Below are 27,933 nucleotides of genomic sequence, written 5' to 3'. Positions count from 1 at the left end.
AAAGCATGAAGAGTGGGAGGAGGCCAAGGACAGAAGGACCGGCAGGCAATGAATGATTATGATGACTAGGGCCATCTTGCTTGCCTCTGCAGCCTCCCCTCCACACCCCAGTAGAAATCCTGGACTTGGCCCTGGCTCTGGCTTACGCATGGACAAGTGATCTGGCTTGGGTCGGCGTGGGTGAAGTGTCACCACCAGGCAGGGTCTGGCCTGTCAGCTGTCAGGGATGACAGGAGGAGACTAGAGGAGGTGTGTACATAATAGAGAAAAATTGGAAAAGGTAAATAATCGCAAAAAGAAAATAGCTGAGGAGGGCGAATCTGTAAAAAGAAAGCTGAGGGAAGAGACAAAAAAAAAAGAGATAATTTTGGAGGAGCTGACTAAAACAATGGATGAAAGGGAACAGGTTTTGCGGAGGTGTCATATCTGCCAGGCCTTATGCAACCTACAGTGCTCACACAGATGGCACGACTGCTGAGAAAGTAGGGTAAACAGTACCAGCTAATGACTTGCCCCCTCTTGACTTTGTACAGTGAGCTGAGAAAGCACATTATTGGAAAAAAGGGCAATCTCTCATGTAAGAATCTGTCAGGTCAACCACTGTACAGTGAAGAGTGAATAGGTAAATATGGGGGCTGGTGTAGTAATGGTCAAAGCTTATAACTGAGCTCCGCAGAGTTTGGAGAAGCCGTACCCAAAGGCTCAACACTGAGAAGAAAAACACAAAAACCTCTAATCATTACCATGTCACAAAAATCAGATAAGAGCCAAATATCCTTGAGCAAAATATTAACCCCATGTTGCCCTCCGATGCATCCATCGGAGTGTGAATGCGAGTGAATGTTAGAAGCCTTAAAAACCTTAGATAAAGTGTTTGTGTGAATGGGCACGATTGGGTAAATGCACAAGTTGTATAAAGCGCTTTGAGTGCTCAGTGAGAGTAGAAAAGCGCTATATAAGAACCAGTCCATTTACCATTCTCTTTATACTTAAAAATGAAAATGCTCATGCATTAAGTCGAATGGTAATATTAGTCCTACAGTTTAACCGGGAGGGGGTTTTACATATTGTTAAAACCTTGTAACAGCTCCAAACACATTTGGCTAGTCATCCAGTCAGCTCATAGTTCAGGTCAGTGTATTTGCTGTGTAACAGTCTTGGTTTGATTAAAGAGGCTGTGACAAAGAGGCTGAAAGAGGTTCAAGGGGGAGCAATGGCCAGCTGTCACATTGAGGGACCACAATGGCCACTGAAAATCCTGCCACCATCTAAGCCTGTTTCTTCATTGACTCCAGTCTCCCGCCAACCGACTACTCACTTCTTTGTTAACCTGTCACGGGGCTAGTTGACAAGATGAGTTAGGACATTGTTGTCCCTGTCAAAGATATTGTCTAAACTTATACATTTAAAGGGTGACTCACTGAATTAGTACTAGATTAGATCACAGTGACTGATGGAGTTCCCTACGGAAATAATAACAGATGTACTACCATACAGGGACATTACAGTATTTCAGTGAAGCTTGTCTGAAGTAGTAACTACTAAGTAGTTAAGGTGTGCGCACAAGTGGTTTACAATTTGGGATGTTTATTTTAAGTTTACAACTTAACCCTTTAAAGCCGGTCGGAGCGGGCACGCTCTGTTTTGCGTAACTATTTTTAACTCCCGGTAGCTCTGCAACCACGTAAGCTAGCGCAATAATTTTTTTTGCATATGAAACCGGAGGAGTTGTACTTACATCTTGTGCCATCAGCTTGTCCTCGGTCACGGTTTCCTTCCACATATAGCTTTGCAAAAACTGCATAAAAAGAACTTGTAGCAACAAAAACATAATATTCCAGAAACACGCTTTGCCGATCCGATCAGCTGTTCATAACACTTCCTACATTGAAACAGACGCCAGAGCGAACGATCGCATGTCCGCCATTTCCTGCCCGAAACCGGAAGTGACGTCATTTTCGCGGAAAATGTAGTTTTTTACTTGTAGGCCTCGAAAGCCTATACTGGTGTTTTTATAAGTCATGTTTGACTTTATGACTTTCTGTGTCGTTTCTGGGATGCTTAGGACTCATATTGCACTGCTGGAAATAGTTTATTTTGATGCATATGCTGCTTTTTTGCAAATTTGCATCATAGGATTGTTTTTCGTTTTTCCTGCAGTGTATAAAAATTGTTGTATCTCAAAAATAAAACTATGAAGATACTCAAAATAAATTTCCTGTGGTGGGAAACTATTTTGTGCAACTTTTTTGTATTTACAGTTTTGAGGGATAAGCCTCTTAAATTTCTCCAAGTAGAAATATATGTAAAAAAAAACAAAAACGATTTTCAAATCTTTTGTAGTTTATTGCACTTTTTTGCAATTAGTGTGGTTACTATGGACTTAATGCAGATATATTATTAAAATCTGGGCTGTAATGGTTGTATTGATGTATAGCAACTTGAAATGCTCCCAAAAATGGCTCCACAGCATGTAAAAATATAATATAAGCTCTGGCGGACTTGGTTCTATGGTAGGTCTTAAAGGGTTAAACAATGAGTTGACTCATATAAATAGATTTGAATTCAATTCAATGTTATTTATATAGCGCCAAATCACAACAACAGTCACCTCAAGGCGCTCTATATTGTACAGTAGATCGTACAATAATAGATTTTTTGCATGCTCATGCCTGCTTATTTTTTGCATACTTCTTATATTGTTCAGTTCTGTGTTTTAACTGTATGTTTTCCACACCTATCAGGCCTAAAACCAACCCTATTTACCGGAACTAATAATAGGCTTCTTATGTTATTATAAAGAAAGTTAAAACGGTGTTACTCTCCTATAAGTGTAACTTAACTATTGAAAAATGCTGTCTGAATGTGAACAGTAAGTGCTCTAGTGAGTGGCAAATGCAACTCTTGTAAAATCTGAAGATTCTGAACAGTTTTATCTTAAATAATCAGGAATGTGTTGCGAATGTGTATTCTTTCATTGTTATGTTGCTTGTGAGAACAGCACAGTCAATAACACCTGACTTGCACAGACACTGACTGACACAGCATATTGGCTCATGTGTCCCCAAACTGTGACTCCCCCTGATCCCCTGCTTCTCATTAAAACGATTAGTGTCCCTTACCCCTTCTTTGCACATGAAGGGGGGAAGCACACAGCGCCGGTAGCTGATAGCTCTTCAAGTCTTCCATGGCAGGGGTAGTAGGTAATGACTCCTGCCTGCCACGGTGGACCTTAATTTGTCATTGTAGCACAGCAGCTGTGCAGCATGCTGCAGAGAGCAGGTGGCAGCCTGGCAGGAGTGGAGGATGGGGAAGAGGGGGCGCGGTTGCTGGAAGGGAGAAGAGGCGGAGGAGGAGGTGGTGGTGTGGGGTGGACAGGAGCGTGTGGCATATGTGGATGGGTGCGGGAGGGGTGGATGGAGAGCTGATGGTGGCTGGGTGTGTATATGCGTGTCTCGGGGGTGGTATAGTTGACAGCCTTCTCAGCCAGCATCCAAATATTATGCTGGTAAAGAAAAAAATAACACGTGAGACTCTGGATGCAATCCAAAACAATTTGTGGCTTCGACTCAACAGATGACACACAAAATATTCAACTTGCGTGCAAGTTTATTGTTCAAAGTTCAACATTAATTCATCCCTAAAGGGTAAATATCCACCATAGTCTTTGCTCGTTTCAGTGACAATTTGTGAAAGCTTTCCGAGCAATAGATTTAGGCTATGAAAAACAAAATCAATACACCAACAACAAGTTGAGGTCGTAAACGACTTTGCTCAAGGCAATGGAAGTGTGTCTGCTGTGAGGATTATGCGAGCTGAACTGGTGTCCTATTGTTGCCGCTGGGAGTTAATCATTACTGTTTCCCTGCTGCAAACGAGCGTTATTGGCTTTCTGCTTAAATGCTTACAATTAGTACCGCCCACTCAGATAGTCTCTGTCGCGTTTGAGAAAACATACCTGATGCCTGGCGTTGGACTGGATCGATTGTCTCCGGCAGATCGTGCTTCATTGTTTCTTCATCATTCTTAAGTGTTTAGAAGGTGTTTGGTTTGGAGGAAGGTCTGCCAAAAAATAAGCGAGAGAAAGTGCTTGAAAAGAAGCGCCAACCAACATTCCGCCAAGAGCGAGAAAACTCATAAAGACGAAGGGCATGGTCGGAATGCCGAGTGCTTTAACTTGTAAGTGAACCTTTAATGTATTTATTCCATATTGAAATGCATCCTGTGTGATTATGTCATCTTTTATCGGATATAGTGAATATTTACAGGTGTGTTCCTGATTTTTTTTGCACCTGCGCTCTTATGAATACTGTTGAACAAATGGCCGGTATGTCCTATTCTCGCGTTACATAATTAAGAATCCAGGATCTCAGTTAAAGAGACGTCTTTGCCTCCTAATGAAAATAAAGCAGAACTTTATTTACTTAATATGTGAGGGAAAGAGTATTGTTATCAGAGTTTCTCTCAGAGGGGAGGCTGAGTCTTCGGAAAAACACCTTTTGAACGTGTTACTTCACATTACATCAAATCATTATGATGAGCAAACAAAAACTCGGTTATCCTTTTGTCTGGTAAGATCTTACGCTCATTACGATCCATTAAAGAGAGTGAATAAACTATGCATAACACATACTCTGTTGGATGCATTATCCCGTATATATCCCCCACAACACGGCTATTATGCTCCCATTTGATTGAATAGCAGCTTGTGGTCTATGTGTCTTTTCAGTGGAGGATTTGGAGCCCTTAATCCACCAGACTAAGTTTTTTTCCTCTCTTTCCACCATCTGGAGTTTACAGCTTTTCAAGACAAAAACACCAGGCGGTGTGAAGCCAGGCTGGAACTCCTGCTTTATGCCAGGAGGAGTTTTTTTCCCTCTTTGTCTGTAGTTTCTTCCTGCTGTACTGCTGACACTGAGGGTCAATAGTACAGCCATGCAAGGCAGCTTGACTGTGGTGTGACTGGATCCCACTTGTGCATGCAAGTGTGGATTTGATGGGAATGGATGTGTTTAAACGCTGGATTTATAGCATCACTTAGTTGCTCAGTAGTCCAAATGTGAGAACCACAACAAAGAGTCTGGCATCTTCTGTTGAAACAATTGTGACCAGCATATGATGCAAGTGGGGTCAGCGGAGCCTGAAGGCTCGACTCTGGACATGTGTTTCCGTGACCCCCTGTGAGGACTCCATTTGGTCTCTTTCTCACCACAGAATAACAAATAATCAGATGACAAACACATCAGCTTAATAAGATGCTGATGTTTTGGTGGTGAGAGTGGTAATGATGATGACAGAGTTACAACGGCCACCAGGGAGCAGCAGAGTGTGTACTGTAACGCAAAACTACATACATGATGGATGCTGGATTTGAAAGTGATTATTGTTTTGGAAAATTTGGTTCCACTCTTAAATCAGAAAGGATAAAATGTGGGTACTCTTCTGTTTTACCGTAATTGCTGTTTAGTTAGAGTAATTTGATGCTCTGCAGAAAGCTAAAAAGCCCTCTGGGAAGGATGGATGTTCTAAGTTCACGGGGAAAAAATGTACTGAAGAGCATTTGTTTCAACATTGCTACACCATAGTTGATCATTTCCATTCTCTCTTGATTTAATTAACTCTACTTGAAAACATATGGATAATCTTCAACTCAGATTATTCTCCTCCTTCTCTTGTTCTCTTTGGGCTGGGGTACAGAGTCAGATTCCAATCCTCTGACATTAAAAAAAGGAAATAAACGACAAAGAGGCCCTGCAGGTTTGAATTAGAGACTTTTAATTGGTTTTGGCTTGAGTGGGTTGTTAGCATTGCCAGACGTGGGCCCTTAGTGTTTTGCCATGTGGGAGAATTTCCCCGTCCTGGAGGTAGAGAAAGGTGCCTGCAGAGCTTTCGAGTCACCCCTGCACTGTTTCTTGTTCGTGCAGACTGATAGCTTGCATGCAGTTGTGTCTGCATTATGTGTTATGTATCTTGTAATGTGTGAAAATATTTTTTTCCCGGTGTGTTATAAATGCTTGTAGCTTGTAAGGGTGTGTGTCATGCATGCGGTTGGCTGTGTTTTCATATAATGCATGTAGTTGGGTGTGCGTGTGTGTTTTGTGTGTCAGGCTGTGAGCCCAGTATCCTTCTCACTCCCTCTGGTCTCTGCGTGGGTCTTTTCAACCAGCACTACCACCTGTTAGTGTTTTACTCAGGCCCCAAGGCTACAATGACTGCAGAACCTTGCAGATTTGCTCATCAAGCCCATCAGATCGACTCCATTGCCTTAAATCTGGCTCCCATTTCCTATCACAGGGCCGTTCTGAGCTCGATTGCTTGCAGTTCAGCTGAGTCAAGACTGTAGGAAATTAAACAAGTTTGAGTTTAGTTGAGTTTGATTAATTACTTGTGAGCGACAACATTTTATTCAGCATGTTCCACTGCTGGATCACACTGGAGTGTTTGCTAAGTGTGGTTTTAGTGGTTAAAGAGATGTTTAAAGTCTGGATTTATCGGGTTACTTTGTAGCCCGATTCGGCAAATGTGTCATACACAGCAAAGATTCTGGCACCATCTGTCTGAGTAATAATCTGAAGAGACAATTTGAACAGACTTTAATTGCAAGCGGCATATATCTAGCGCTAATCGTCATTTACAGTGAAAATTGTAGTCAAAGATGGAAATGAACTCTGACTGTAATAAACAGAATTTACTCCCTTCTTACAGGAAATGAAAATATATCATCTCTGCAGCCTAAACCGCTGCAAACTGCATCATCAGTCCATTTAAACAGATGGGATTTGTCATGTTTTATGTTTCGTGAGACCTCTGAGCTTTTCCGTCCCATTGTCTGTTTCCAATTCAATCCTCTGTGATCCCATGTCTATTACTTCAGACAGTGTGGCAACCTGAAGCAAAGGTTTGAAAAAAAAAACAGGGGGGGGAAAGACAGAAGTGACCTAACAGTTAAAGGAACAAAACAGTGAGAGAATGGGAGTAGAAAGAGATTAACTGTCAGGGAGAATGTGAGGCTAATTGAAGCCAGTTTTGCACAGCTGTTTCTTGTTGCTGTGCGGTACTGCACAGAGCGGCTGAGACAATAGGATCCAGATGTGATCTTGCACTGAGGATCACCCGGCAATAACAATCCTCAGAAATAGAAGGCGTACAGGAGACGAGGGATATTAAGAGCGTCCGTGCTCGTCTACTCTTTTAACAAAACATCACTTCTCCACCTTTGAAAGATAACCCAGCTGTGCCTTTCAGTCTTGATCGCAGGTCTCAGCTTGGTTTCTGAGTGTTGTTAATACTCTCATTTTGTTATACTGCCAGCCACCGCCATGACCTCTGTACTCAGGTGTCACTGGTAGCGTAAACATCGCTTTGACACATTTGACTATTCCAAAAAGGCGGCTCGCGGGATTTGAGAGTGGTTTTGCATACTTGTCGTATGGCTTTTGAAGGACTCGGCCAAAAGGGACTAAAGCCTCTTTCTCTTTTGTGTGTTCATCTGTTAACAGTCTTTCCTTTAAATTGTCGTGTGAAAAAAAAAAAAACTCAACAAAAAAACCAAGCATCCTTTTTCATTTTTGAGGAAGAAATGCAAGTCCTGCGGTTGTGCGCAGGCATTTATTTGTTTGTCGACTTTAAGTGGAGGGACACAAAAGTGTCCAGTCACTTCAGAGCAATTTGGCCGAGAAAAAAAAGAAAAAGCAAGTGAAAGAAATGGATTACCACATTATGCTTTCTTAATGCCTGTCTCTCTGTTCCCACTTCTCATGCCTTTCACCCCCTTCCATCATTTCCCACTTGGCTCAGACAAAGAGGAGTTAGCATTGGTTACCCTTTTCTCCACGCCTCCTTTCTCACCCCCTGTTTCTGTCTCATGTTTCTCTCTCCTTCCATCCATCCTTTCTTTGTTCCCTCTCTTCCCTCCCTATGTTTCTGTCCCCTTTCCCTCTATTTATTTGGCCTTTTTTCCCCCTCTTTCCATCCGCACTCATCTGTCTGGTCTACTGTGTTGAGTCCAGCTAAACACAGCTGCAGCTGGCCCGTCACTGGCCAGAAGAAAGCTGACATCCAGCTGTGTATGAGTTATTATCGAAGACTCATGTGAGAAAACACAGTGCAGGGTCTGACAAGATGAAAAAGCAATATCGCAGCTTTTAAAACCAATCTCCTTTCCCCCTGTTGAATTTGTCACTTCTGAAACTTCTTTTTAATATAAATAAATTCCTTAAGTCTTGTTTTGTTTGTTTGTATATTCAAGTAATACATCAAAATAATCATTAATTGTCAGCTGTAACATGTGTAGTGTTTATGGTGAGCATGTGCAACAAGCACAGCGTGTGTCTGACCCAGTATATCACTTCTTCCCATGACAAATAGTTGAATGGAGATGATGTAAAGCCTTGGCCCGATATTCTTTTCATATTTGACGCACACACACGCATGCAGTGAATGCAACACTGAATGTGTGATTTTTGCCAAAGTCAATATAACTCTCAAGCTGTTCTTTTCCTCTGCGAATTTTATGAATTTTGTCAAGTTCACGTCACGCGTCCTCACTCTTTCTTGCCTGCTAATCGCAGACACATACGCAAGCTTGCATTGTAGACCGACTGTGCTTGCTCTCAACATGTTCTCGGCGCAACTGTTTATTATCTTGTCCTCAGCTGGTGTCTCTGCTTATTGTCTTTGCTTGTTTGTCCCAGCAGAGTACTGTAGCGAGATGTCATACCCGCAGTGAGTATGCAAAGCAACGGCAAAGCAGGTGATGCCACAGTCCCCCTATTGTTCGCCGGGATATTTAGGGGACTTGGCTCACAAGATTAAGCATGACGGTTGGGAAAGCAGGAGGAGGTTTGGCTTTGTTTGTTATATCTTTAAAAGAAAGAGAATCACACCGAGCAAAACTGTAAATACTACCGTCATTCTATTAGTCTTCAGCAGACACATTTGAAGATTAAACTGCAACATTGACAAGTCCAAACATCCCTGAGGCTTAACCTAGGGAAATGCCAACACATGCCCCTGAATGTGTGCGTGGGTGTGTGTTAGCAAAGCCAGCCGTTATCTTCCCTCAGCTTTAATTGAGCCCTTCAGAAATCCCAAACACTATTACGCACACACAAACACACACTGAAAGTAAAGCCTGGAGGCTCTATCTCAGCCAGGCCAGGTGTTCCCGGCTCCACTGCCAGATGAACCACCTGCAGATCACAGGTGTGGCCATCGCCAGGGAAGAGAACAACACAGCTGCTCCTGCAGCCTCGGGGAGGGAAAGAGAGATATAAGGTTCATAGAGAATGACCTGCTGGTAGCAGGGAGCTTCACACATCAGGTACAAAAACAGTCTAAAGTAACACTGAATCATAGGTGTTGTTGTCATCATATTCCTTATAGAAAAAAACAACTGTTCAGCTCAGCTCACGGCAGTGTGCATTTAACTGAATCGGTGATAGCGCTGACGTGTGGGACTGAAAACAGAGTGATAGTCATGCTATTTCTAGAGCTCAGTGAAATTGAGAGAAGGTTGCTAAAACTAAACCTTTGGACATTTTAATTCAAAGAAAACCTTCTGTTATGACAGGTTTTTGTGTATTAATGAGCAGAGAAGATGAACGGTTTGGAGGTTCAAGTTTGTCCCCTTGAAGTGACGTCCTTTGCAAGGAAATAATTACGTACTGGATCCTTTTCTAGGTGTTTTTGGGCTTCCAGTCAACACTGGTCTAACCGACCCTACACACTTCAAAATATTAGCCTTTACATCACTTTTGGCTAGACGTTGCATCTTACTCCTTTGAAAATCTTCAAAGCCACCTTCAGTTTCTTTTTGGTTTAGAGATGTGATGTCATTTCTTAAATTGCAAAAGATAGGCCTTGTGGCGAAGGGCAAATACAGAGAATTTTATCGTATCTGGGGCCCCTTCGTAAACTATTGCAAGTCATTAAACGCTCTACCAGTTGATTAACCCTTTAAAGCCGGTCAGAGCGGGCATGCTCCGTTTTGCGTAACTATTTTTAAATCCCGGTAGCTCTGCAACCACGTAAGCTAGCGCAATAATTTTTTTTGCATATGAAACCAGAGGAGTTGTACTTACATCTTATGTCATCAGCTTGTCCTCGGTCACAGTTTCCTTCCACATATAGCTTTGCAAAAACTGCATAAAAAGCACTTGCAGCAACAAAAACATAATATTCCAGAAACACTTTTGCCGATCCGATCAGCTGTTTGCAACACTTCCTTTGTCCATCAGCGCGAACTATCGCATGTCCGCAATGACCTGCCCGAAACCGGAAGTGACGTCATTTGCGGAAATGTAGTTTTTTACCATCAGGGCCTTATGAGCCTGGAGTTTTTAGAAGTTATGTTTGACTTTATGACTTTCTGTGTCGTTTCTCGGATGCTTACGACTCATATTGCACTGCTGGAAATAGTTTATTTTGATGCATATGCTGTTATTTTGCAAATTTGCACAATAATATTTATTTTTGTTTTTTCTGCAGTATATAAAAATTGGTGTATTTCAAAAATAAAACTATGAAGACACTCTAAATAAATTTCCTGTGGTGGGAAACTATTTTGTGCAACTTTTTTGTATTTACAGTTTTGAGGGATAAGCCTCTTAAATTTCTCTAACTAGAGATATATGTTAAAAAAAACAAAAGCGATTTTACATTTTTTGGTAGTTTATTGCACTTTTTTGCAATTTATGTAATTACTATGCACTTAATGCATACATATTATTAAAATGTAGGCTGTAATGGTTGTATTGATGTATATCAACTTGAAATGCTCCCAATAATGGCTCCACAGCATGTAAAAATATAATATAAGCTCTGGCGGACTTGGTTCTATGGTAGGTCTTAAAGGGTTAATATCATATCTCCCCCCCCCTTTTTTTTTGTGTGTGTGTGGTTTGGGGTTTGTTGTTTGTGTTTGTTTTGGGTTTCTTCTTAGGTTTTGTTTTGTTTGTTTGTTTTTTCAATTTTATTTAAGCGTGTGTGGGGGTGTGCCTGTGTGTGTGTATTATCGTATCTGTTCATGTAAGAAAAACGAAAAAATATGTGAGGGGAACAGATTGTATTGTCATTGTAAACTAATGTAGACTTGTCTCTCAATAAAAATATGAAAAAAAAGAAAAGAAATAATTATCTGAAATTCAAATATAAATTATGAATTTCAGATGTGGAAAAAAACAAAACCTTTCTGTTATTTGTTCCCTGCTTTAAACAAAACTGCCACTTAAGTATATCCTGTTGTCCTTAAAGGAATGTGCAGAATGTAGTTACTTACTGTATATGTTACGTCTGTGTGTGGGCTTGTCCAAGTTTTAGCAAGCACGCACTCTTTTAACACAAAACGTCTCCCAAACATGGAGTTGTTTACGAGAGCTATTCATGTTTATGTGCCGACAATTGGGTGAGGCTGGCAACGCCGAGCAACTTCTGATCTGCGGTATCATTTTCCAATTAGCAAAATTGCTGCATTTAAAGATTTAACTATAAGCGCCATAGATGGATATCCCCGACAGGGAATCTGCTACATAAGTTAAACAAGAGAGCAGCTGGAGAGACTTTGAAAAGTGTGCGGTTGTTGAATATCGTTTAAGCGGCGTTATTGGTGAGAAGGGTTTGGCGTCTGGCTATGCACTTGGCTTCGCTGTGTGGAAACTTTAGGAAGATGCAGCCAAGCGAGCGTGTGACCCGCCGCTCATAAATTTCAAGCACACATGCAGCCACTCTCTCGCTCTCCCTCATACCGACACACAAGCGCTTTCTCGCTTACTTTCCCTCTCACTCATAAACACACACTTATGCGTGAATCTCCCACTTCTTACACTTTCTCGTCTCCGTTCGTCTCCATCTTGTTTTGCTCTCTTAAACACACTTGTCGCACCCAAAGAGCAGCTTTGTGTCTCCCCTCCGTGCGTGGAGTGTAATAGGAGATGTGATGGTTTTCCGTGGGTGAGCAGGCGGGTCAGGCCTTACTTAAACTAATGGCTCCCAGCAGTGTTGAATAGCCAGACACAGTGGAGCCGAGGCCTGAGGTTTTGGAATGCCACTGCCGGCTCAATGCCTGCCTTTCATCGGCACTGAGTGAAGGAGAGAAAGAGAGCGAGTTAGAGAAAGGAAAAAAAATAAAAGAAAGCGGGGGGAGAAGAGGAGGGGAAAGAAGAAAATACGGGGCTCATTTGTTATGGGTGATATGAGGATGACTGAAAAGGAGGGCACAATAGTCTTTGACTGGAAGGACAGAGTGGGGTGAGGGCAGGTCCGTAGACCGGGGGAAGAGGTGAAGGGAGAGGCGTGTTTGAGCTTGTGGGATGTCAGGAGGGGGTAAAGTACCAGTCGCTAGTTGTTTTGTGTAAGAGCAACGTGGGAGCCCTCCTGACCAGTCACCCGTTTGTTCTTAATGTCTTGATGGATGAGCTTTGAACAAGTCTTGAGGGAGTCGGTATAGCCTTGTTCAAACTAATGCAGATAATTAAAACATTTCTCTTTTGCCTTTCATCCAAACTGTGTGACCATAACTGACCGACAAATACATCCCGTTGGAAATTCCCTAAAAACTCAATACATTTGAAATGCAGACAATGTGTATGTCATATTTCATATGTTCAGACTGATTTGTTCCTATATTAGGCTGTAAATGCACTCAGCATTTCACTCTTTACCACTTTAAACAATGCAGCATTTTTTAAAAGTTCACATTTTGTGGTTGTTCTCCTTCTTTATCAGGCAAAAAAAATCTGTAAAACTGTATCTGTGATGTAAGGAGCTTGAAAAGAAAAGCTGCTGAACATATTTAAGTCTCTAAGACTGGACTTAAAGTAGTCCAGTTGCTTTTCTTTCCAAGCTCCTTGGACAGACACCTCTTACACAGACGTACTGTATCTGTGCTTTGCATGTCTGCACATGATGCATCAGATAACTCGCTAAAGGGGTTCCCCTTTGTGCTGAAATGTGACAGAGAGGGAGTTCTTGAGCAAGTTTCAGTAATGCCATGAGTTGGGAGTGAAAATCTGTTGGTTCGGGAAGTTTTGAAGGGAACAGCTCTGTACGCAAACGCATCTGCAGCTCAGTCTAACTGAGCCATCTGTGTGCATAGCTTTTTTTTGCAAGAGTGAGTTCAATTTAGTGTTAAATTTGACCATTTACAGTTAGGAAAGACTTCCTGCTAGCACTACACAAAATTTAAGTCAATAGAATTATAAAACTGTCTCGTAGTAAAGTATTTATTAAGTCATGTTTGACGTTTTAGGTGGTAGTGATTAAAGCATGATAAAGAAACACATCACTTACACCTTCTTTTCTGAGGTTTAAGGGCCATACAATACTGCTGCGCAAATCAGACTATGTAATTTCTGGACAAATTGCAGTCAGACTGTTGCTTGGCCACAGGTGGCCCCAATAAAGTGGTCAAGCTTAGATAACTGATTCACAAACAGTCGGGGACACCAACAGAAGGATAGATACGTTTAGATAGGTTGGAAATGTGTACAGATTAGCCATTTGTCCAATTTTCTGAGAAGGAGACAAGGGACATATGGTAATATTCAAATGAATCAGTTCATCAACTGTCAATAGCTTGCACCTCAGCAGTTGGCTACTATGGGGATGGCATGTGTCTGTGTAACCAGAGAGGTCTGTGTAAAATTTCTCTCAGCTCTGCTGTTCGAGAAAAAGCTTATAAATTCAGAACCACGAGTTGTATCAACGTGATTTAAAAAACCATAAGAGTCACAAGAAGTTGCTGTTTTTTGTGTTCCTAGTCTTAAAAATGTGGTAAGGGAAGTAGAATGGAAAAATAAAAAGCAGCTTGTTTATGCTTTTCCCCTAAACTCCTTGACCGAATCATAATGGGAGTCAATTTGGCATTTAGATAGCCGTTCTCTTACTCAAATACCCCTAAATCAAAGAGTGTATATGTGTTAGCTTGGAGGAATGCATTGTTTGAAAGAATATAAATTTCCCTATGATCTGGTGTCAAAATGATGCTTGTAAAGTGATAATTGTGGGTTTATTAGCAGATTGAAGACACATTTTTCATTAAAAATTAGTCTTTTTTAGCCTTCTAATTCACTTGAACAGGGAAGGATTTGAGGGATTTTGTGGAAATTTTCAGTTATTTGAAACTCAAAACATCAAGAAAGCCAAAAAACATCATTTCACTGCAGGGTGAGTCAGTTTGGTGTGTGAATGACCTTTCTGTGACAAACAAGGAAGAGATCAGCTTAACATAAACTGGCACTCTTTGTACTTTGCACTTTTCGGGTGGCATCAGTTGTTAATTTTCGGTGAAAAAGTGTGTAATTATCATTCATCAACATTGCTTACAAGACACAGTTTTTAGATTGTGAACTTCCGTTTAACTAATAATGGAAGAAAATAAGGACTTCAGTGTTTTATTCAGTTTCCATAAAAATTAAGGACATTAAAACAGAAGTAAGAGTTTGTGTTTGGAAGATTCTGGGAATCTTACCATCCTCCAATACTTTCCCACTGTCAATAACCAACACATACGGTAAAAAGGAGCTTTGCACTGTCTGTTTTTTGTTTGCATGACCTTTTGTTTATCTGATCCCAAAGACAGAGAGAAAATAGCCCTCACTTTACCCTTGATTACTACCGAGAAGCATCTTATTTGATCTCTATTTTTTGCCTCTATCTGTATTTTTTTCTTTTTGTTATTACAGTAAATGGTCCATCAGATAGCAGTAGACCTTAGATAAATGTGGTGTAGACAATGTAATGGAAAATGCATTCTTTCAAGATCAGACAGGGAAATCTATGGCTGTGTCAAATTAGCCAACATCAGGATTCTGAACAGTGATCAGATGGAGGTATAGAGGGAAAGGAAACCGAGGGGGGCTGGTCCATGCTGGTAAGATGCGTAAAGAGAAGAGGGGCAGCAATGATGAGATTTAGCGGGAAAAATAGCAACAATATGGAAAATTACCCATAATTCTTATCAGCTAGCCTGGCAACTACCTCCTTTCTTTGCTGGCCTGACTAGCCTGATTTACAAAAAGAGACATTTGAGTATGCCCACACGAACTAACCGAGATCCACAGACCAAGAGGAACTGTTTTTACATGATTTTAGGATAATGTCTAGTGAATTAGGTTACATGATTGCTGCCCTTTTCATGTTTCTGACATGAACACAGCAGGAGATGGTCAAATGGCACGTCACTGTCAGAAATAATCTATTTGGTTTAGGTGAGGCTTCTGCCTGGGTTGAGGTTGATGCAGCAAGTACAACAGACTGGAGTGCTGAGAGGTTAAAGGAGGTTAATGTAAGATATGACTGTGCCGGGCTTTTGCATTTTCATATACACCTCACTGAAGCAGCGTTTAAGAAAGTTCAGGTCTGAGGTACATACGTAAAAATTACAAAATCTATATCTGCTAGGAAACTGATGGTGGAAATATTAAACATTTAGTGGGATTTCAATAAAAAGTTGTCATAACGAATATGGAATTCAGTGGGTGTAGGACCAGAATTATTATTATCTTGTAGTGTTGAGTAGGGATGGGTATCGTTTAGGTTTTATCCGATACCAGTACCAAACCGGTACTTTTGAAACTCGAACTAGTGCTTAAAGAATGAAGAACACACACGTTGTTCAAAAACCTCTCATGTTTAGCTGTTTTTTTGTAAAAAGATAACAATGTTAGCCTTTTCTGCAGCTATAGGGGATTTATGGTATCACTCTTGGCTGGAAGCAGTGCTTAAACAATGGAAAAAACACAAACTTTGTCCAAAAACCTCTCATGTTTAACTGTTTCCCACTTTTTCTTTGGTCATTTTAGCCTTTTTGGCCAGGGTGAAGGGAGTATCTGCCATCAAAGAAGGCAAGAAGAAGACAGCTCCATGTAACTACGACGGTGTTTGCTAGTTCACCTTACATGCATTAATGTAATAACGTGGTTAAACTACTCAACGTAAATTACACACGAACAACATTAAGCTACTCACGCAGAGAAGATGATGCTGCGGCCATCTTCATCATTTCTGCTACACTGACAGGGCTAGGGGCCAGGACTCTCCTCTTCAGGTTTTTGGGGGATGTTGCTAACTCCGGGACCGATAACAGGCACCACACCCGCAGTAGATGTGCTCGGTGTGAGGTCTCGCAGCAAGCTATCAAATACGGCGCATTTCTCGGCTTTTAAAAAAACGCTATGCGTCGCCAGGTGTTTCATCAGATTCGAGGTGTTACCTCCTTTGCACAGTATCACCTTAAAGCACTTGTTGCAGCTGCTGAGTTTGCATCTTTTGCTGTGAAGTACAGCCAGACTTTGACGCTTCGCCTTGGGCATTTTTAATCTGTAGCTCTGCTCTAAAAGAACGTACGTACCTGGACCCGCCTGCTACGCTTGCAAAGGTAAAATGATTGGCTGGCCTCAACATTCAGTTGAAATTCCTTAAACACTCAGAAATCTGGAGCCACATTACCCAGTAAATTATTTGCATGCACAATCAACATGTGAGTAGCCTCTAGAACCACTAGTATATTTGGATTCATTCAATTTTGTTAATGTGTCGGATTATTATTTTCTTTACGTGAGGCATCATACAGGCAGATTCCATTATTGTTGTATTTCTGCATTCCTGTTTTTTGTACGAGGACCAGCTATGTGAGTGTAAAAACACGGTATTCTACTTTCTGTACTTGCGCCACTTGTATATGCTGTTCAAAGAGCTATAAACATATCTGTCATCACAATAATGACCCATTAGAAAACAGTTTTCATTAGAAACACATGCATTCAGTGATCCAGCCGTGTAAAACTGTGTTAAAAATGATTGGATGGAATTCATTTCGGATTGGTCTCAAGTACTCAGCAGGGTATAATAAAGCAATCCAAATGAAGGAATAGACACATGATACGCTCAACTTTTTTTCTGTTCTTTCCCATCAACATTCAGCGGTCCTGAATGTGTACACACACACACACACACACACACACACACGCACACACAGAGGACCTAATGTTCCGTCTTGTTTACCCAATCACCATATTCCCATATATTTCCCCTTTTCATCCATCTTCCACTAATTTTTTTCTGGCCTTTCTAAAAAATGTTGTTTACTTTTTCTAAAAGTAGAAGTTTGGCTCGGGAGCGTGTGAACAGTAACAGATGCTGCACAGTCTCTGGTTCTGTCTCAGTCTCACTCTTTATCTCTCACACATACACACAATGACAAACAGCTGCAAGAGGCTTGAGCAGCTACAGTAAAAAGAACGCATAAAATATATACATGCACCATGATAGGTTTTTATAGAACTAATACAGGCTAACATAGAATATATTGTTTTCCTTATTTGGGACCCTTCTGGAAAGAGTTTTTGTGTGGTGAGTGCTTTTGTTATATAGTCAGTGACAACCAGCATCTCAAAATCTCAGCAGAGGGTTTGTTGTAAAAAGAAAAGTTGAACCATCACAGTGTGTAACAATGCATTGGACACTGTTATGTAAACCTTTTGAAGAGAGGAATGAAATTTAGGCACAATAAATACTATATGTGAACCTTTCAATGGTCGATTCAACAAAATAAAAATAAAGCACGTCTAAAAAGTGAAAGTAAAACAGAAATCCAAAAGGAGGTACTTGAGAAGAACTAGACAAAGATGGAGCTGGTTACAGAATATATACATATACACATACGCAGGGATGATTCGTGATTAGGCACTGGAGGTGGAAACAATCAAGCACAGCTGAAACTAAGGGGCGGGGCAGACGATAAGGATGGAAAGAAACAATATCAGTCAATCAAAACTAGGATAAAACTAAGATCAGGTAAAATGGATAGATAGATAGATAGATAGATATCCTATCCTATCCTAAGGACATCTATATAGATAGATGTCCTTTAGATGAGTGATGATTGTGGCATTTTCATCTAGCAGAGCAGAGCAACTGGGAATTATGTTATTTTTAAGCACCTGAAAGTCATTGAAAATGTTCTTAAAATGAGCAAAAAAAGGAGAAAGATTAAAAAAAATGGGGCAAAAGGCAGGAAAACAGATGGATAAGCTGAAGCAGACAGACAGATGAGGGGATAATAATAGATTAAATAGATAGATAGATAGATAGATAGCTTTTTGGGTAATGTAGCATGCAGCCTTGTATATTTAGTATTTATATGCAAATCATTTATCCTTCAAATGTCCTATTATGCTCATTTTCAGCTCTGTATTTGTATTATACAACAGCTCAAAGTAATCATTTTTCTTGCACTGAAACAAATCATTTCGCCTCTATTCCTTTTACGAACACTCTCGCCTTAAGAGAGCTGTCTTTTATTTGGCTAACCCTAGAAAAAGAATGTTTATAAAGCAAATGGCATACACTGACCAAGCTTTGGCTGTGTGTATTAACCTTAACATAACCTTTTTCTGAAAATATTTATGTTGGTCAGATTTGACGTTGCTTAAATTTGGGCTTTCAATGAGGACTTTCAAGCCAATAATGGTGGAAAAGACTAAAGACCATGTTTGTACATCTAAATCTATCACTGGCGTTAGCTCCTCCAGTATGTGCTGCCATCACGTACTGGTAACAGTATAGCTTCATATGCTTGGGCTTCCTAATTTCCCCACCTTTTCACCCCCTCTCTCTCCCTTTCTCACAACCACCTGGTCTTTCCTCTGAGCCTGCTGACTGACCAGATGCACCCTGAATAGAGCAGGCCTTCTACAACAGAGGAGCAGAGAAAGAGGTTATTAAGGGAGAATATTCAGTACAATTTAGGTTTTGACAGCCCACAGCAACATCAACGCCCCCAGTGAAGTCTTTTATGACTGTATAGTTTACTATAGGTACATTTCTTTTCTGTGTTTACTTGATCTTAACACAAACAACTGTGGATGATTGCTGTGTAATAATGTGGCTGATTTTGACTGCTATGTGTTTGTAGCAATTCTTTGATTCGAAAACTTCACAAAAACTTCAATCAAAAAGCCTTAAAAATCTAACATTTGAACCATGTTTCACTGAGAACATTAAATTTTGTCCTTTAGGGTCCCGTTCACTCTTCTGTGGACCAGGTAGATTGCAAATTGTTCCATATTTAGAAGTCGTTTGGGGAATGTGTGTTGAACTCTATTAGAGTTCAACACACATTGCCTTTCTTTGTGTATGTGTGAACATCCTTGGCTGGATCGTTATGTTCACCTGTCTGGTTTAAATGCACATTCTCATTATTTTGCCTGGTCAAATTGATCCAAAACCCGTAAAGTGGTTTAAAGTGATCTAGTTACATTAAGAGAGCACATTACACCAGTTTTATGCTCATTACACTGGCTTCCAGAACATTTTAGAATTCATTTGAAAATCTTAGTACTGATTTTTAAAGCTTTGAATTGTGAAGCTCCTCTCTATATTTCTGATCTTTTAGAACCTCACACTCCCTCTTGTTGGTAGTCCCCCGAACACGTTTTAAAACCAGAGGTGATAGATCTTTCACAGCGATGCCCCCCAGGTTGTGGGATTCTCTCCCTCCATCTTTACGTTGCCTGGATTGTATTTATTCTTTTAAACATCATCTTAAGACTCATTTATTTAGACTAGCTTTTAACCCTTTAAAACCGGTCGGAGCGGGCACGCTCTGTTTTGCGTAACTATTTTTAAATCCTGGTAGCTCTGCAACCACGTGAGCTAGCGCAATAATTTGTTTTGCATATGAAACCGGAGGAGTTGTACTTACATCTTATGCCATCAGCTTGTCCTCGGTCACAGTTTCCTTCCACATATAGCTTTGTAAAAACTGCATAAAAAGCGCTTGCAGCAACAAAAACTTTGCCGATCCGATCAGCTGTTCATAACACTTCTTACATTGGATTAGCCATCAGCGCGAACTATCGCATGTCCGCCATGACCTGCCCGAAACCGGAAGTGACGTCATTTTCGCGGAAATGTAGTTTTTTACTGTCCGGGCCTCAATGAGCCTATACTGGTGTTTTTAAAAGTTATGTTTGACTTTATGACTTTCTGTGTCGTTTCTGGGATGCTTAGGACTCATACTGCACTGCTGGAAATAGTTTATTTTGATCCACCTTCTGCTTTTTTGCAAATTTGCATTATAATATTTATTTTCGTTTTTCCTGCAGTGTATAAAAATTGGTGTATTTCAAAAATAAAACTATGAAGACACTCAAAATAAATTTACTGTGATGGGAAACTATTTTGTGCACCTTTTTTGTATTTACAGTTTTGAGGGATAAGCCTCTTAAATTTCTCTAACTAGAAATATATGTTAAAAAAACAAAAACGATTTTAAATTTTTTTGTAGTTTATTGCACTTTTTTGCAATTTATGTAATTACTATGCACTTAATGCAGACATATTATTAAAATCTGGGCTATAATGGTTGTATTGATGTATAGCAACTTGAAATGCTCCCAAAAATGGCTCCACAGCATGTAAAAATATAATATAAGCTCTGGCGGACTTGGTTCTATGGTAGGTCTTAAAGGGTTTGTGCTGTATGTTTCATTGTGCTGTGTTATGTTTATTGGTTTTATATTATTGTGAAGCACTTTGTGGTTTTCATCCTGTGAAGAGTGCTATATGAATCAATCAAAGTACAGTAAAGTAAACAAAAACAAACTAACTTTTGATCTTTTATTGAACTGATCATAGTATTTCTGATCATAGTATTTCTGATCATAGTATTTCTGATCATAGTATTTCACGTGAGAAAAAAAACATTAAAATGAACTGAATCCAGGTCATATTTGCTCTGGGTGTGTGTGGACTGCCCAGCCTCAGCTAGGCACAAATATCTTAACCTGCTACTTATGCTACTCGTGCATAAATCAGGCAGTGATTTAAGTTTAACTCAGTCAAAATGGAGAGCAGAGGACAAGAGAGTAGAAGAGGAGAGAAGAATAACTCATTCATGCTCATCAAGTGCTCCTCAGTCCATTTGCTGGCGAGGCGAGTTGAGCTGGCTGCATTAAGGAACTGAAGAAAAAAAAAAGGGGGCTACACCGAAAGGGTTGAAAAAGGGAGGGAGGGTTGTTAGTATAAAAACATTTTAAGGGGAGATCCCCACTTCACTTGAGGGGGTGGGAGAGAGTGTGCCCCCCCACTTCTACACATACACACACGCATGTACTTTTGTCTTGCTTGGCACAGCCTCTTGTTTAGCCTTTAGGTGCCAAAGCAATTAGTTATGTTAATTGCAAGGTCCATTGCACTGAATGCAGGTTGAATGGGGCCAGTCAGCAGTGGATGATTGGCCAGGATCCACAGGGGAAGGGGAGTGGGGTTCGGGGAGTGGGGGTTGTGACGTTGCTGGAACACTCGACCCATGAAAACAGAGGATGGGACAGTGTGTGGGAAAATAGGGGAGGAGCTAGAGCTGGAGAAGAGCGATTGAGAGGGTGGGAGACAGAGCTTGAGAGAGCAAGCGTGAGAGAGGACGGAAATTCAGTCAGCGAAAGAGGGAGAATTAAGTAAAGCAGCCGTGGCGGAGTCGGTAGCAGAGATAGTACGAGCGATAGAGAGAGCTTCACATGAGCGAAATTAAAGTAAGTAAGAGTGCGTGTAGTGCAGTGTTCGCTGGTCTGCTCGGTTATCTGTCTCCATCTGGGTGCCATCTGTGTCTTTGGCTCTGGCCTTCACCACACTGGGGCTCACATATGTGGGAATGCAAACACATGCCTGACATATGAAGGTGCGGAGTCACAAGAAGGGCCAAAAAGCAAAGGATAAGAAAGCAAAACCCCCAATACTGCAGCTGAGTTTCTCAAAGGACTGAGTGGACTCTACACTAGAGTGGAGGTAGGACTGAGCGTGTTCCAATATGAGTTTGTGCTTTGGGAGGATTTTTGTGTGTTTGTGTTTGTGTGTGAAAAATGCCTTTTTTTCACGAGTGAGTGAGTGTGGCAGATAGTCCACTTTATGTGCCTAGTTTGTGTGTTTCTGTGTGTGTTCCATCCTAAATCCCAGAGCTGCTCTGTGCTGTACAGATGGTGCCTCATCCTTATCTCTTCATCCTTGTTGAGTGAGGTAGAAGCCTCTTTTACCTGTGCACAGAAAATGTCTCCTGCCATATGGGCAACATATTAATTGCCTTTTAAAAAATACTAGTTTGTACTTATGTTTAGAAATATTTTAACATTTAACCAAGACTGTGTGGTTTGACTTTTCTTAGAGAAACTACACATTCACCATTCTCTTTCCTTACCTTACTAGTAAAATGTATATTGGTCCTATAGTTGTTTGTCTCAGTATGCAGGAAAAAAAAAGATAACAACTATGAGAAAAAAGTTGCAGCATTCCCCAAAATTGGTGCAATGGAGCCAAATGTGTTCTTCCACAAAGTTTAATCTAGCTGGATTGGCTGTGATTATCTGGAGCATACTTTTTTTTTTCCTCTGTGGGATTCATGTGTGAACAGCCAAAACGGCGACCTCAACCAGATTTCTTTTTAAAAAAACGGAGCAATTAGAGTGACTTTGTGTGTGAAAGGGGCTTATCTCTCTCAGCTGTCATTTCCTCAGATAGTAATCAGTTTTTCCACATGGCAAGCAGAGCAGAAGAAACTAGGTGAAGAAGACGTGTGCATCTGCTGTACAGTATCCCAGACATATGGGAAGAGGAGGGAAACTGCTGTGTCTGTCTTTCACGCTGCGCCTGCATGTTACACTCTGACATCAGCGGAGACGTTGATACTAGTGCAAATGTCACATTGTTGCATTGCTGGATATTTTGTCCGAGTTGGCCTTTTACTGTGCCGTGCAGGGGATGTGTTCATGTTTCTTGTGCGCGGGGAGGATCTGACTGGAGAAAGAGAAAAGGCAGAGAGACCTGGCCAGTGTCACACCAGACCAGGCCAGTTCATCGGGGAGATAGGAGCGACTAATTGTCGGCTGCACAGACTCAAACCAGAGACCCTTGTCTGGTCTGCTGGACTGTGTCATATTCCTGACAACAGGCACCGTGCTGTATCTGTGAGTTAGTGTATGTGTTTCTGCAGAGGACATTCAAGCTTCTTTTATTCAGAAATTTGATCCCACTTACATTCATTCCTGTTGAGCAGTTATAGTTTTTGTCTTAAATTTATGTGGCTTTGAAGTTTTCGATCGCACACAAGCGTACAGTATCTTTGACTCTAAGGAAGTGAACGTGTCTCCATGTGCGTGCCAGGTGTCTTGCAGACATTGTGTCTGCTGAACTACAAGGTTGCTCGCCTTACAGCTTTTTTTCTTCTGACCTCAAACCCAGCTGAGTTTCTCTGCCAGAAGCAAAGTAATACATAGAGAAACAGACCACCGTGACCCTTGCGTACTACAGAGAATACCCCCTGTTTCACCATGCGTCTATACACACAGAACAGAGCAGCTGCTTCAAGAGTTTGCTGCAGGAAGTGCTCTATTAGTTCCAGTGGCGAGGTCTGTGATATCTAGCCCCAGGGGTTCAGTGAGACCATGTGCTTACGAATGAATTTGAATGTTCTTGCTTATATGTTTACGTGTGTGGACGCGAAAGGGTCACATCATTTAATCAACCGAGACTATGCAGTCAATACAAGTAACAACCCGGAGTGTTAGTGGGTATCGAGAGACATTTTAGCATCAGTAGGCACCCACACTCTGGCCGTCCTTCCTGTTGCAGGCCAGTGATATTGTAACTTAGCTCACCTTGCAAAGTGCGTTATTAAGAGCTCTCCTCCAGTGGTTCACTGACCTGAGAAACCCAGTCGGTGACCCATGACAAAACCTTTATTCACTGGGCTGATGTGGAGACGAAGTATCAACATATAATTAATAAGCTGTAAAATGACGTAAGAGCTAGTATTAGTAGTAGTTTTGGGTTGATATATAGTGACTTTGAAAATAGAAGATTAACACTTGTATTTTCAGAGTTGATGAAAGAGGTGGCATGTTACCAATAGTCTGTACGTAGTGCAGAGGACTAAATCACTTGGCTCAACGTGACTGAAATAGGTGCCAGGTCAGGGTACGGCGCAGACCTTGTTTTTTGTTCAGCAGCATTACCTTCCTTCTCACATTGCATTAAGTCATTTCAGTGTTAAGCTATTATGCAATAGAGTCTCAATGCCAAGTTTTCCAAGACTTAACCATGAGGGCACACAGACGGACACCACTTTTCTACCCGCCCTTAAAGAAATCGGGTCGAAAAGTGGGCATTTAACTTGTGCAAATTTTATGGAAAGATTGTGTAATTTTCCAATTCTAAACCCAAAAGTCAAAAAGTGATACTCAAGAGAAAAAGAAGAAGAAATGCATTTGCTGTTTTGCTAGGTGTGTGGGTGGACAAGAAATGGGTGGCGTTGCCTCTCTCCGTGAATTGTCTGTCATAGTCATTATTTTCTCCTTCCTCTGGCTTTCCACCCCCCGTCTTTGCCTCAGTCTGAAGAAGTGTGGATGTAAATGAGAACATTTCACTAACAAAAACAGTCTTTTGCCTATTGCGATTTGGTTGAGACTTTAACCTACATTTTCCTTCCACAGCATTTTCCGTTGCAGCTACAGCACGCTGCGTATTTTCCCAAGATATATAATAAGGAATACATTGTGTTCTTACCCGTATGTTTGCTAAAACCCTACAGTACTCATACACAACAATCAAAACACACCTCAGCTCACACGTTTACCCATCCTCCATTACTATCATTGTCTCATTCTCCACATTGTTTTGAGCACAGCCGGCCTCTTTGTTTGACTTATCTGTCTCTCTCAGCGGCTGTTGAGCTCTGGTCTTTTATACAGCTGGGCAAAGCCTGCCCACAGCTCCGTGTTGTTGTTTTTTATGGTACTCAGCTTTGAGTGATTGGATCACCAAAATCCAAGTGTGAAAGATTAGTCATCTTCATAGTCAAGGTTTAGAAAAAAGTCAATTTTTACTACAGTTGTGCTGCTTTCAAGCATGAACTCCAGAAAATGTTAAGAGAGTCAGGTTGGGACATGGTCCAGAGTTGTCCTTTCTCACATGTCCCACATTCACTAGCTGAGAAATCAGTGCACTGATACTAAACGGTCCAAAATCCCACAGATTTTTTTCCTGGAAGCTTTAAGACGTTTTAATCTGGCTTTATATTTGTTTTGTAGTTTTTTTTATGGTTTGCTTGTGAATAAGCATATTCCTTCCTTTTCATGTGTTTGGCCAACAGTATGTTTTTGAAAGCAAGATCAGTGCTGATCCATTTCCTTCTTAGCATTTTAGGATTAATGTATAAAAAAAAATCCATAAGATTAACTTAAACATGAACCCCAATACTAAGCCATTGTGCCAGCTCTCCCAGTCTCGGTCAAAACCTGCAGTTTAACTTCAGCATGCCATGTGGTGATGTAACATCTGGTTGGACCTGAGCCGAGGCCATAAAGCCTCTGACACCTGGTCCAAAACAGGCCAGCCTTAATGTTAGCTTTGTTTTCTTGTGTCTAGAGCTTGTATTTTTGTTTTATGGATTACTGTAACTTACTAGTTCAATGTGTGCTTTATTGTGCACACGTGTGTGCATGTATGTTAATATGGATTTGAGATCATCATCATGAAACATGTACAGTGGGGGAGAAAAACGTAATTTTTATACTGTCATGCTTCCATAAATATTGCCGCTGATTATATTCCACTTGCTGGTTTTGAGTTTGAAGACTCATCAGTCGCTTGATGATTGATGGGCAAGCTAACCAATTAGTTACAGAGAGGTGAGAAGGGTTGTAACCAGATAGGCAGATAATCCACTGGGCTCAGAGAAGGCTGGCTGGTGTGTGTGTCTGTGTGTGTGTGTGTGTGTGTGTCTGTGTGTGATTGACAGATTTGAACTGTCCTTGTAGTGCCACTGTTGTTATTTGTGTGGCCATGTTTATATGCGCCCTGGGCAGGCAACACCTGGTGAACAGGGCTAATACACACACACACAACGCACGGACAGGATGACACAAATACACTTAGAGCTCTATACTTTGGCCCAGATGTGTGTCACATTCATTTAACCTATTGATTATGGAACAAAGCTCAAACGGTGTGAGTCTTTCCCAGATATACGAGTATTACCCTTCATGCAAGAGTCTTAAAGCAAAAATAACAATGTCTGAAAGTCAGTGTCAGTGTCTGAAATATCTGGGCATTAAATATTTGGGTTTTCTAAAATAACTTATACTGCTCTGTAAAAGGTGTTTGCACCACATTAAGTCAAAGGAGCTTGCAAAGAAAAGCGTCTGGACTTCTTTAAGTTGCTTGAAGACGTTTCACCTCTCACCCGAGAAGCTTCTTCAGTTCTAAGGTCAAATGTCGGAGAGTCCCAGATTCACCAGAACCTTCACAGACATATGCACCACATTAAGTTTCTGCCTTTCTGATACACTGCTATGTTTTAAAAAAAATCTAACAGCAATCAGTGACTGCAATGTGGTGTTTTCAAGTGTTTTTAAGGTCAGCAACTTCAGATCCCATCCAGTCAGTCTTCTCCCTGCGGTCTGACCTCATACACATGGACACTGTGCATATTGTTATCCAGCCTCTGCCAAACCGCCTCTGCTTCCAGCATCACGTCACTGTACCTCTTTTTACTGCTCATTCTTAGTTTTTATAGACAACTTCTGTCTGCCTTGCTGTCCCCTCTTTTTCGTTTTCCTTTTCAGTTTGCCACTAAGTATATTTCCATCCCAGAGTTCCTTTTTTTCACTATGTGGCACGCTGGATTACGGTGGTGTTTTTGCAATTATCTCTCTGAGTGATGAGGATATGCGAGGGCTTCTCTCACCATCAGCCTGTCATAGGGACATGTGATTAATTCACTTCGGAGACATGTCTGACTTCTTCATATGTGAGAATGAGAGTACTGTTTTGTCCAAAGTCATACCTCCTCCTTCTCCTTTCTTTGCTTTTTCCCTGTACTGTCAACCTTGCCACCTTCCTATCGTTCCCCTTCCTAGCAGAGTTGGAAGCAGAGTGTTGACATTGGGTTTTATCCAAATATGTAGTCTACGAGGCTGGAAGGTGGTAATGAAAGCCAAGAAAAACAGCCTGGCTCTGAGTCTAACAACCAGGCTTGTCCTTCTGATGAAACCAAAGGAAAACAGTATTTTCTGTCCTTGTTATTCCTTTCCTCCCATCCTACACCTCCTTTCCTCGCTCTGTTCTGTCCTTTTCTATCTCTGGTGCTTCTGATTCGCAGACTAATTCATTGTCTCCCTCTGTGCTTTATAAAACTCTGTGTGAAAATGTAACACATATTAAATTTTTTATAGATGTAAATTTTAATAGTCTAAAAAAATACATTTGTAACATGTGGGTCTGCGATTTGTTACATGGAAGCAGGGCATCTGTGTTGCTGCAACAGGAGGAGGTGTCAGTCCCAAAAGGGTAATAATGTAAATGAAGTTGATTAAAGCAGAGACGATGTCACCTGAGTTTCTTCATCTCTCAAACTGGATATTATAAAATGCAAAGTCACGTAACTCGTTGTTTGGCAACAGTATGGCAGTGAGAGGGACGTGGACTATTATCTGTTTTAAAAGTGGATGTGGCTGTGTGTGGGTGTGTATGTCGCTTCATGTATCCTTGTGCTGCGTGTGTGTGTGTGTGCTTGTGTTTGTGTGGGTGGAGGTCAGAACGGAGTGCAGGATAGAGGAACAGATGTGCGCTGTATTGTGGCTGTGTGCGCGGATGGACGGGGACCAGGTGCAGCCTTTGTCTCTCTAGCATTTAAGTCCACTCGCTCGCATTCAGCTGCCTCGTGCCTCCCCTCCCCTCTGTGCCCCCTCCTCCTTCCTCCTCTCCTTGGAGGGAAGGCAGAGATGTGTGTGTGTGTGTGTTTGTGTGTGTGGGCCGGGCTGCCTTGGCTTAAAGGAAGGGTTTGCAGCAGTCCCTTCTGCCCCCCCTTCTCTCACAGGTGACTGTTGGAGGTCCCAGCTGGCCAGCTCTTGGCCGATTAGATCCATATGGTACAGGAGGAGGAGG

At 41.3% G+C, this 27,933-nt stretch overlaps 1 protein-coding gene across 3 annotated transcripts in view; it reads left to right on the top strand.

The window, feature by feature from the left end:
• The first annotated feature begins 3,861 nt into the window (after positions 1–3,861).
• The window catches only part of cbfa2t2 (CBFA2/RUNX1 partner transcriptional co-repressor 2), a 37,978-nt gene continuing 13,906 nt past the window's right edge, over positions 3,862–27,933 (top strand). Inside the window, exon 1 of one of the 3 annotated variants that reach the window (XM_006782764.3) lies at positions 3,862–4,179. In XM_006782764.3, coding sequence (XP_006782827.2) covers positions 4,152–4,179 — 28 coding nt within the window. In that variant the 5' untranslated portion in view covers positions 3,862–4,151. Of the gene's footprint in view, positions 4,180–21,401; positions 21,784–27,933 lie in introns of those variants that run through there. The other 2 variants (XM_006782766.3, XM_006782765.3) reach the window with 2 other exon arrangements.

This window comes from Neolamprologus brichardi, chromosome 5 (genome assembly GCF_056152115.1).
Source record: "Neolamprologus brichardi isolate AB-2024 chromosome 5, ASM5615211v1, whole genome shotgun sequence".
Taxonomy (NCBI): domain Eukaryota; kingdom Metazoa; phylum Chordata; class Actinopteri; order Cichliformes; family Cichlidae; genus Neolamprologus; species Neolamprologus brichardi.
This window is presented reverse-complemented; position numbering and strand designations above follow the sequence as displayed.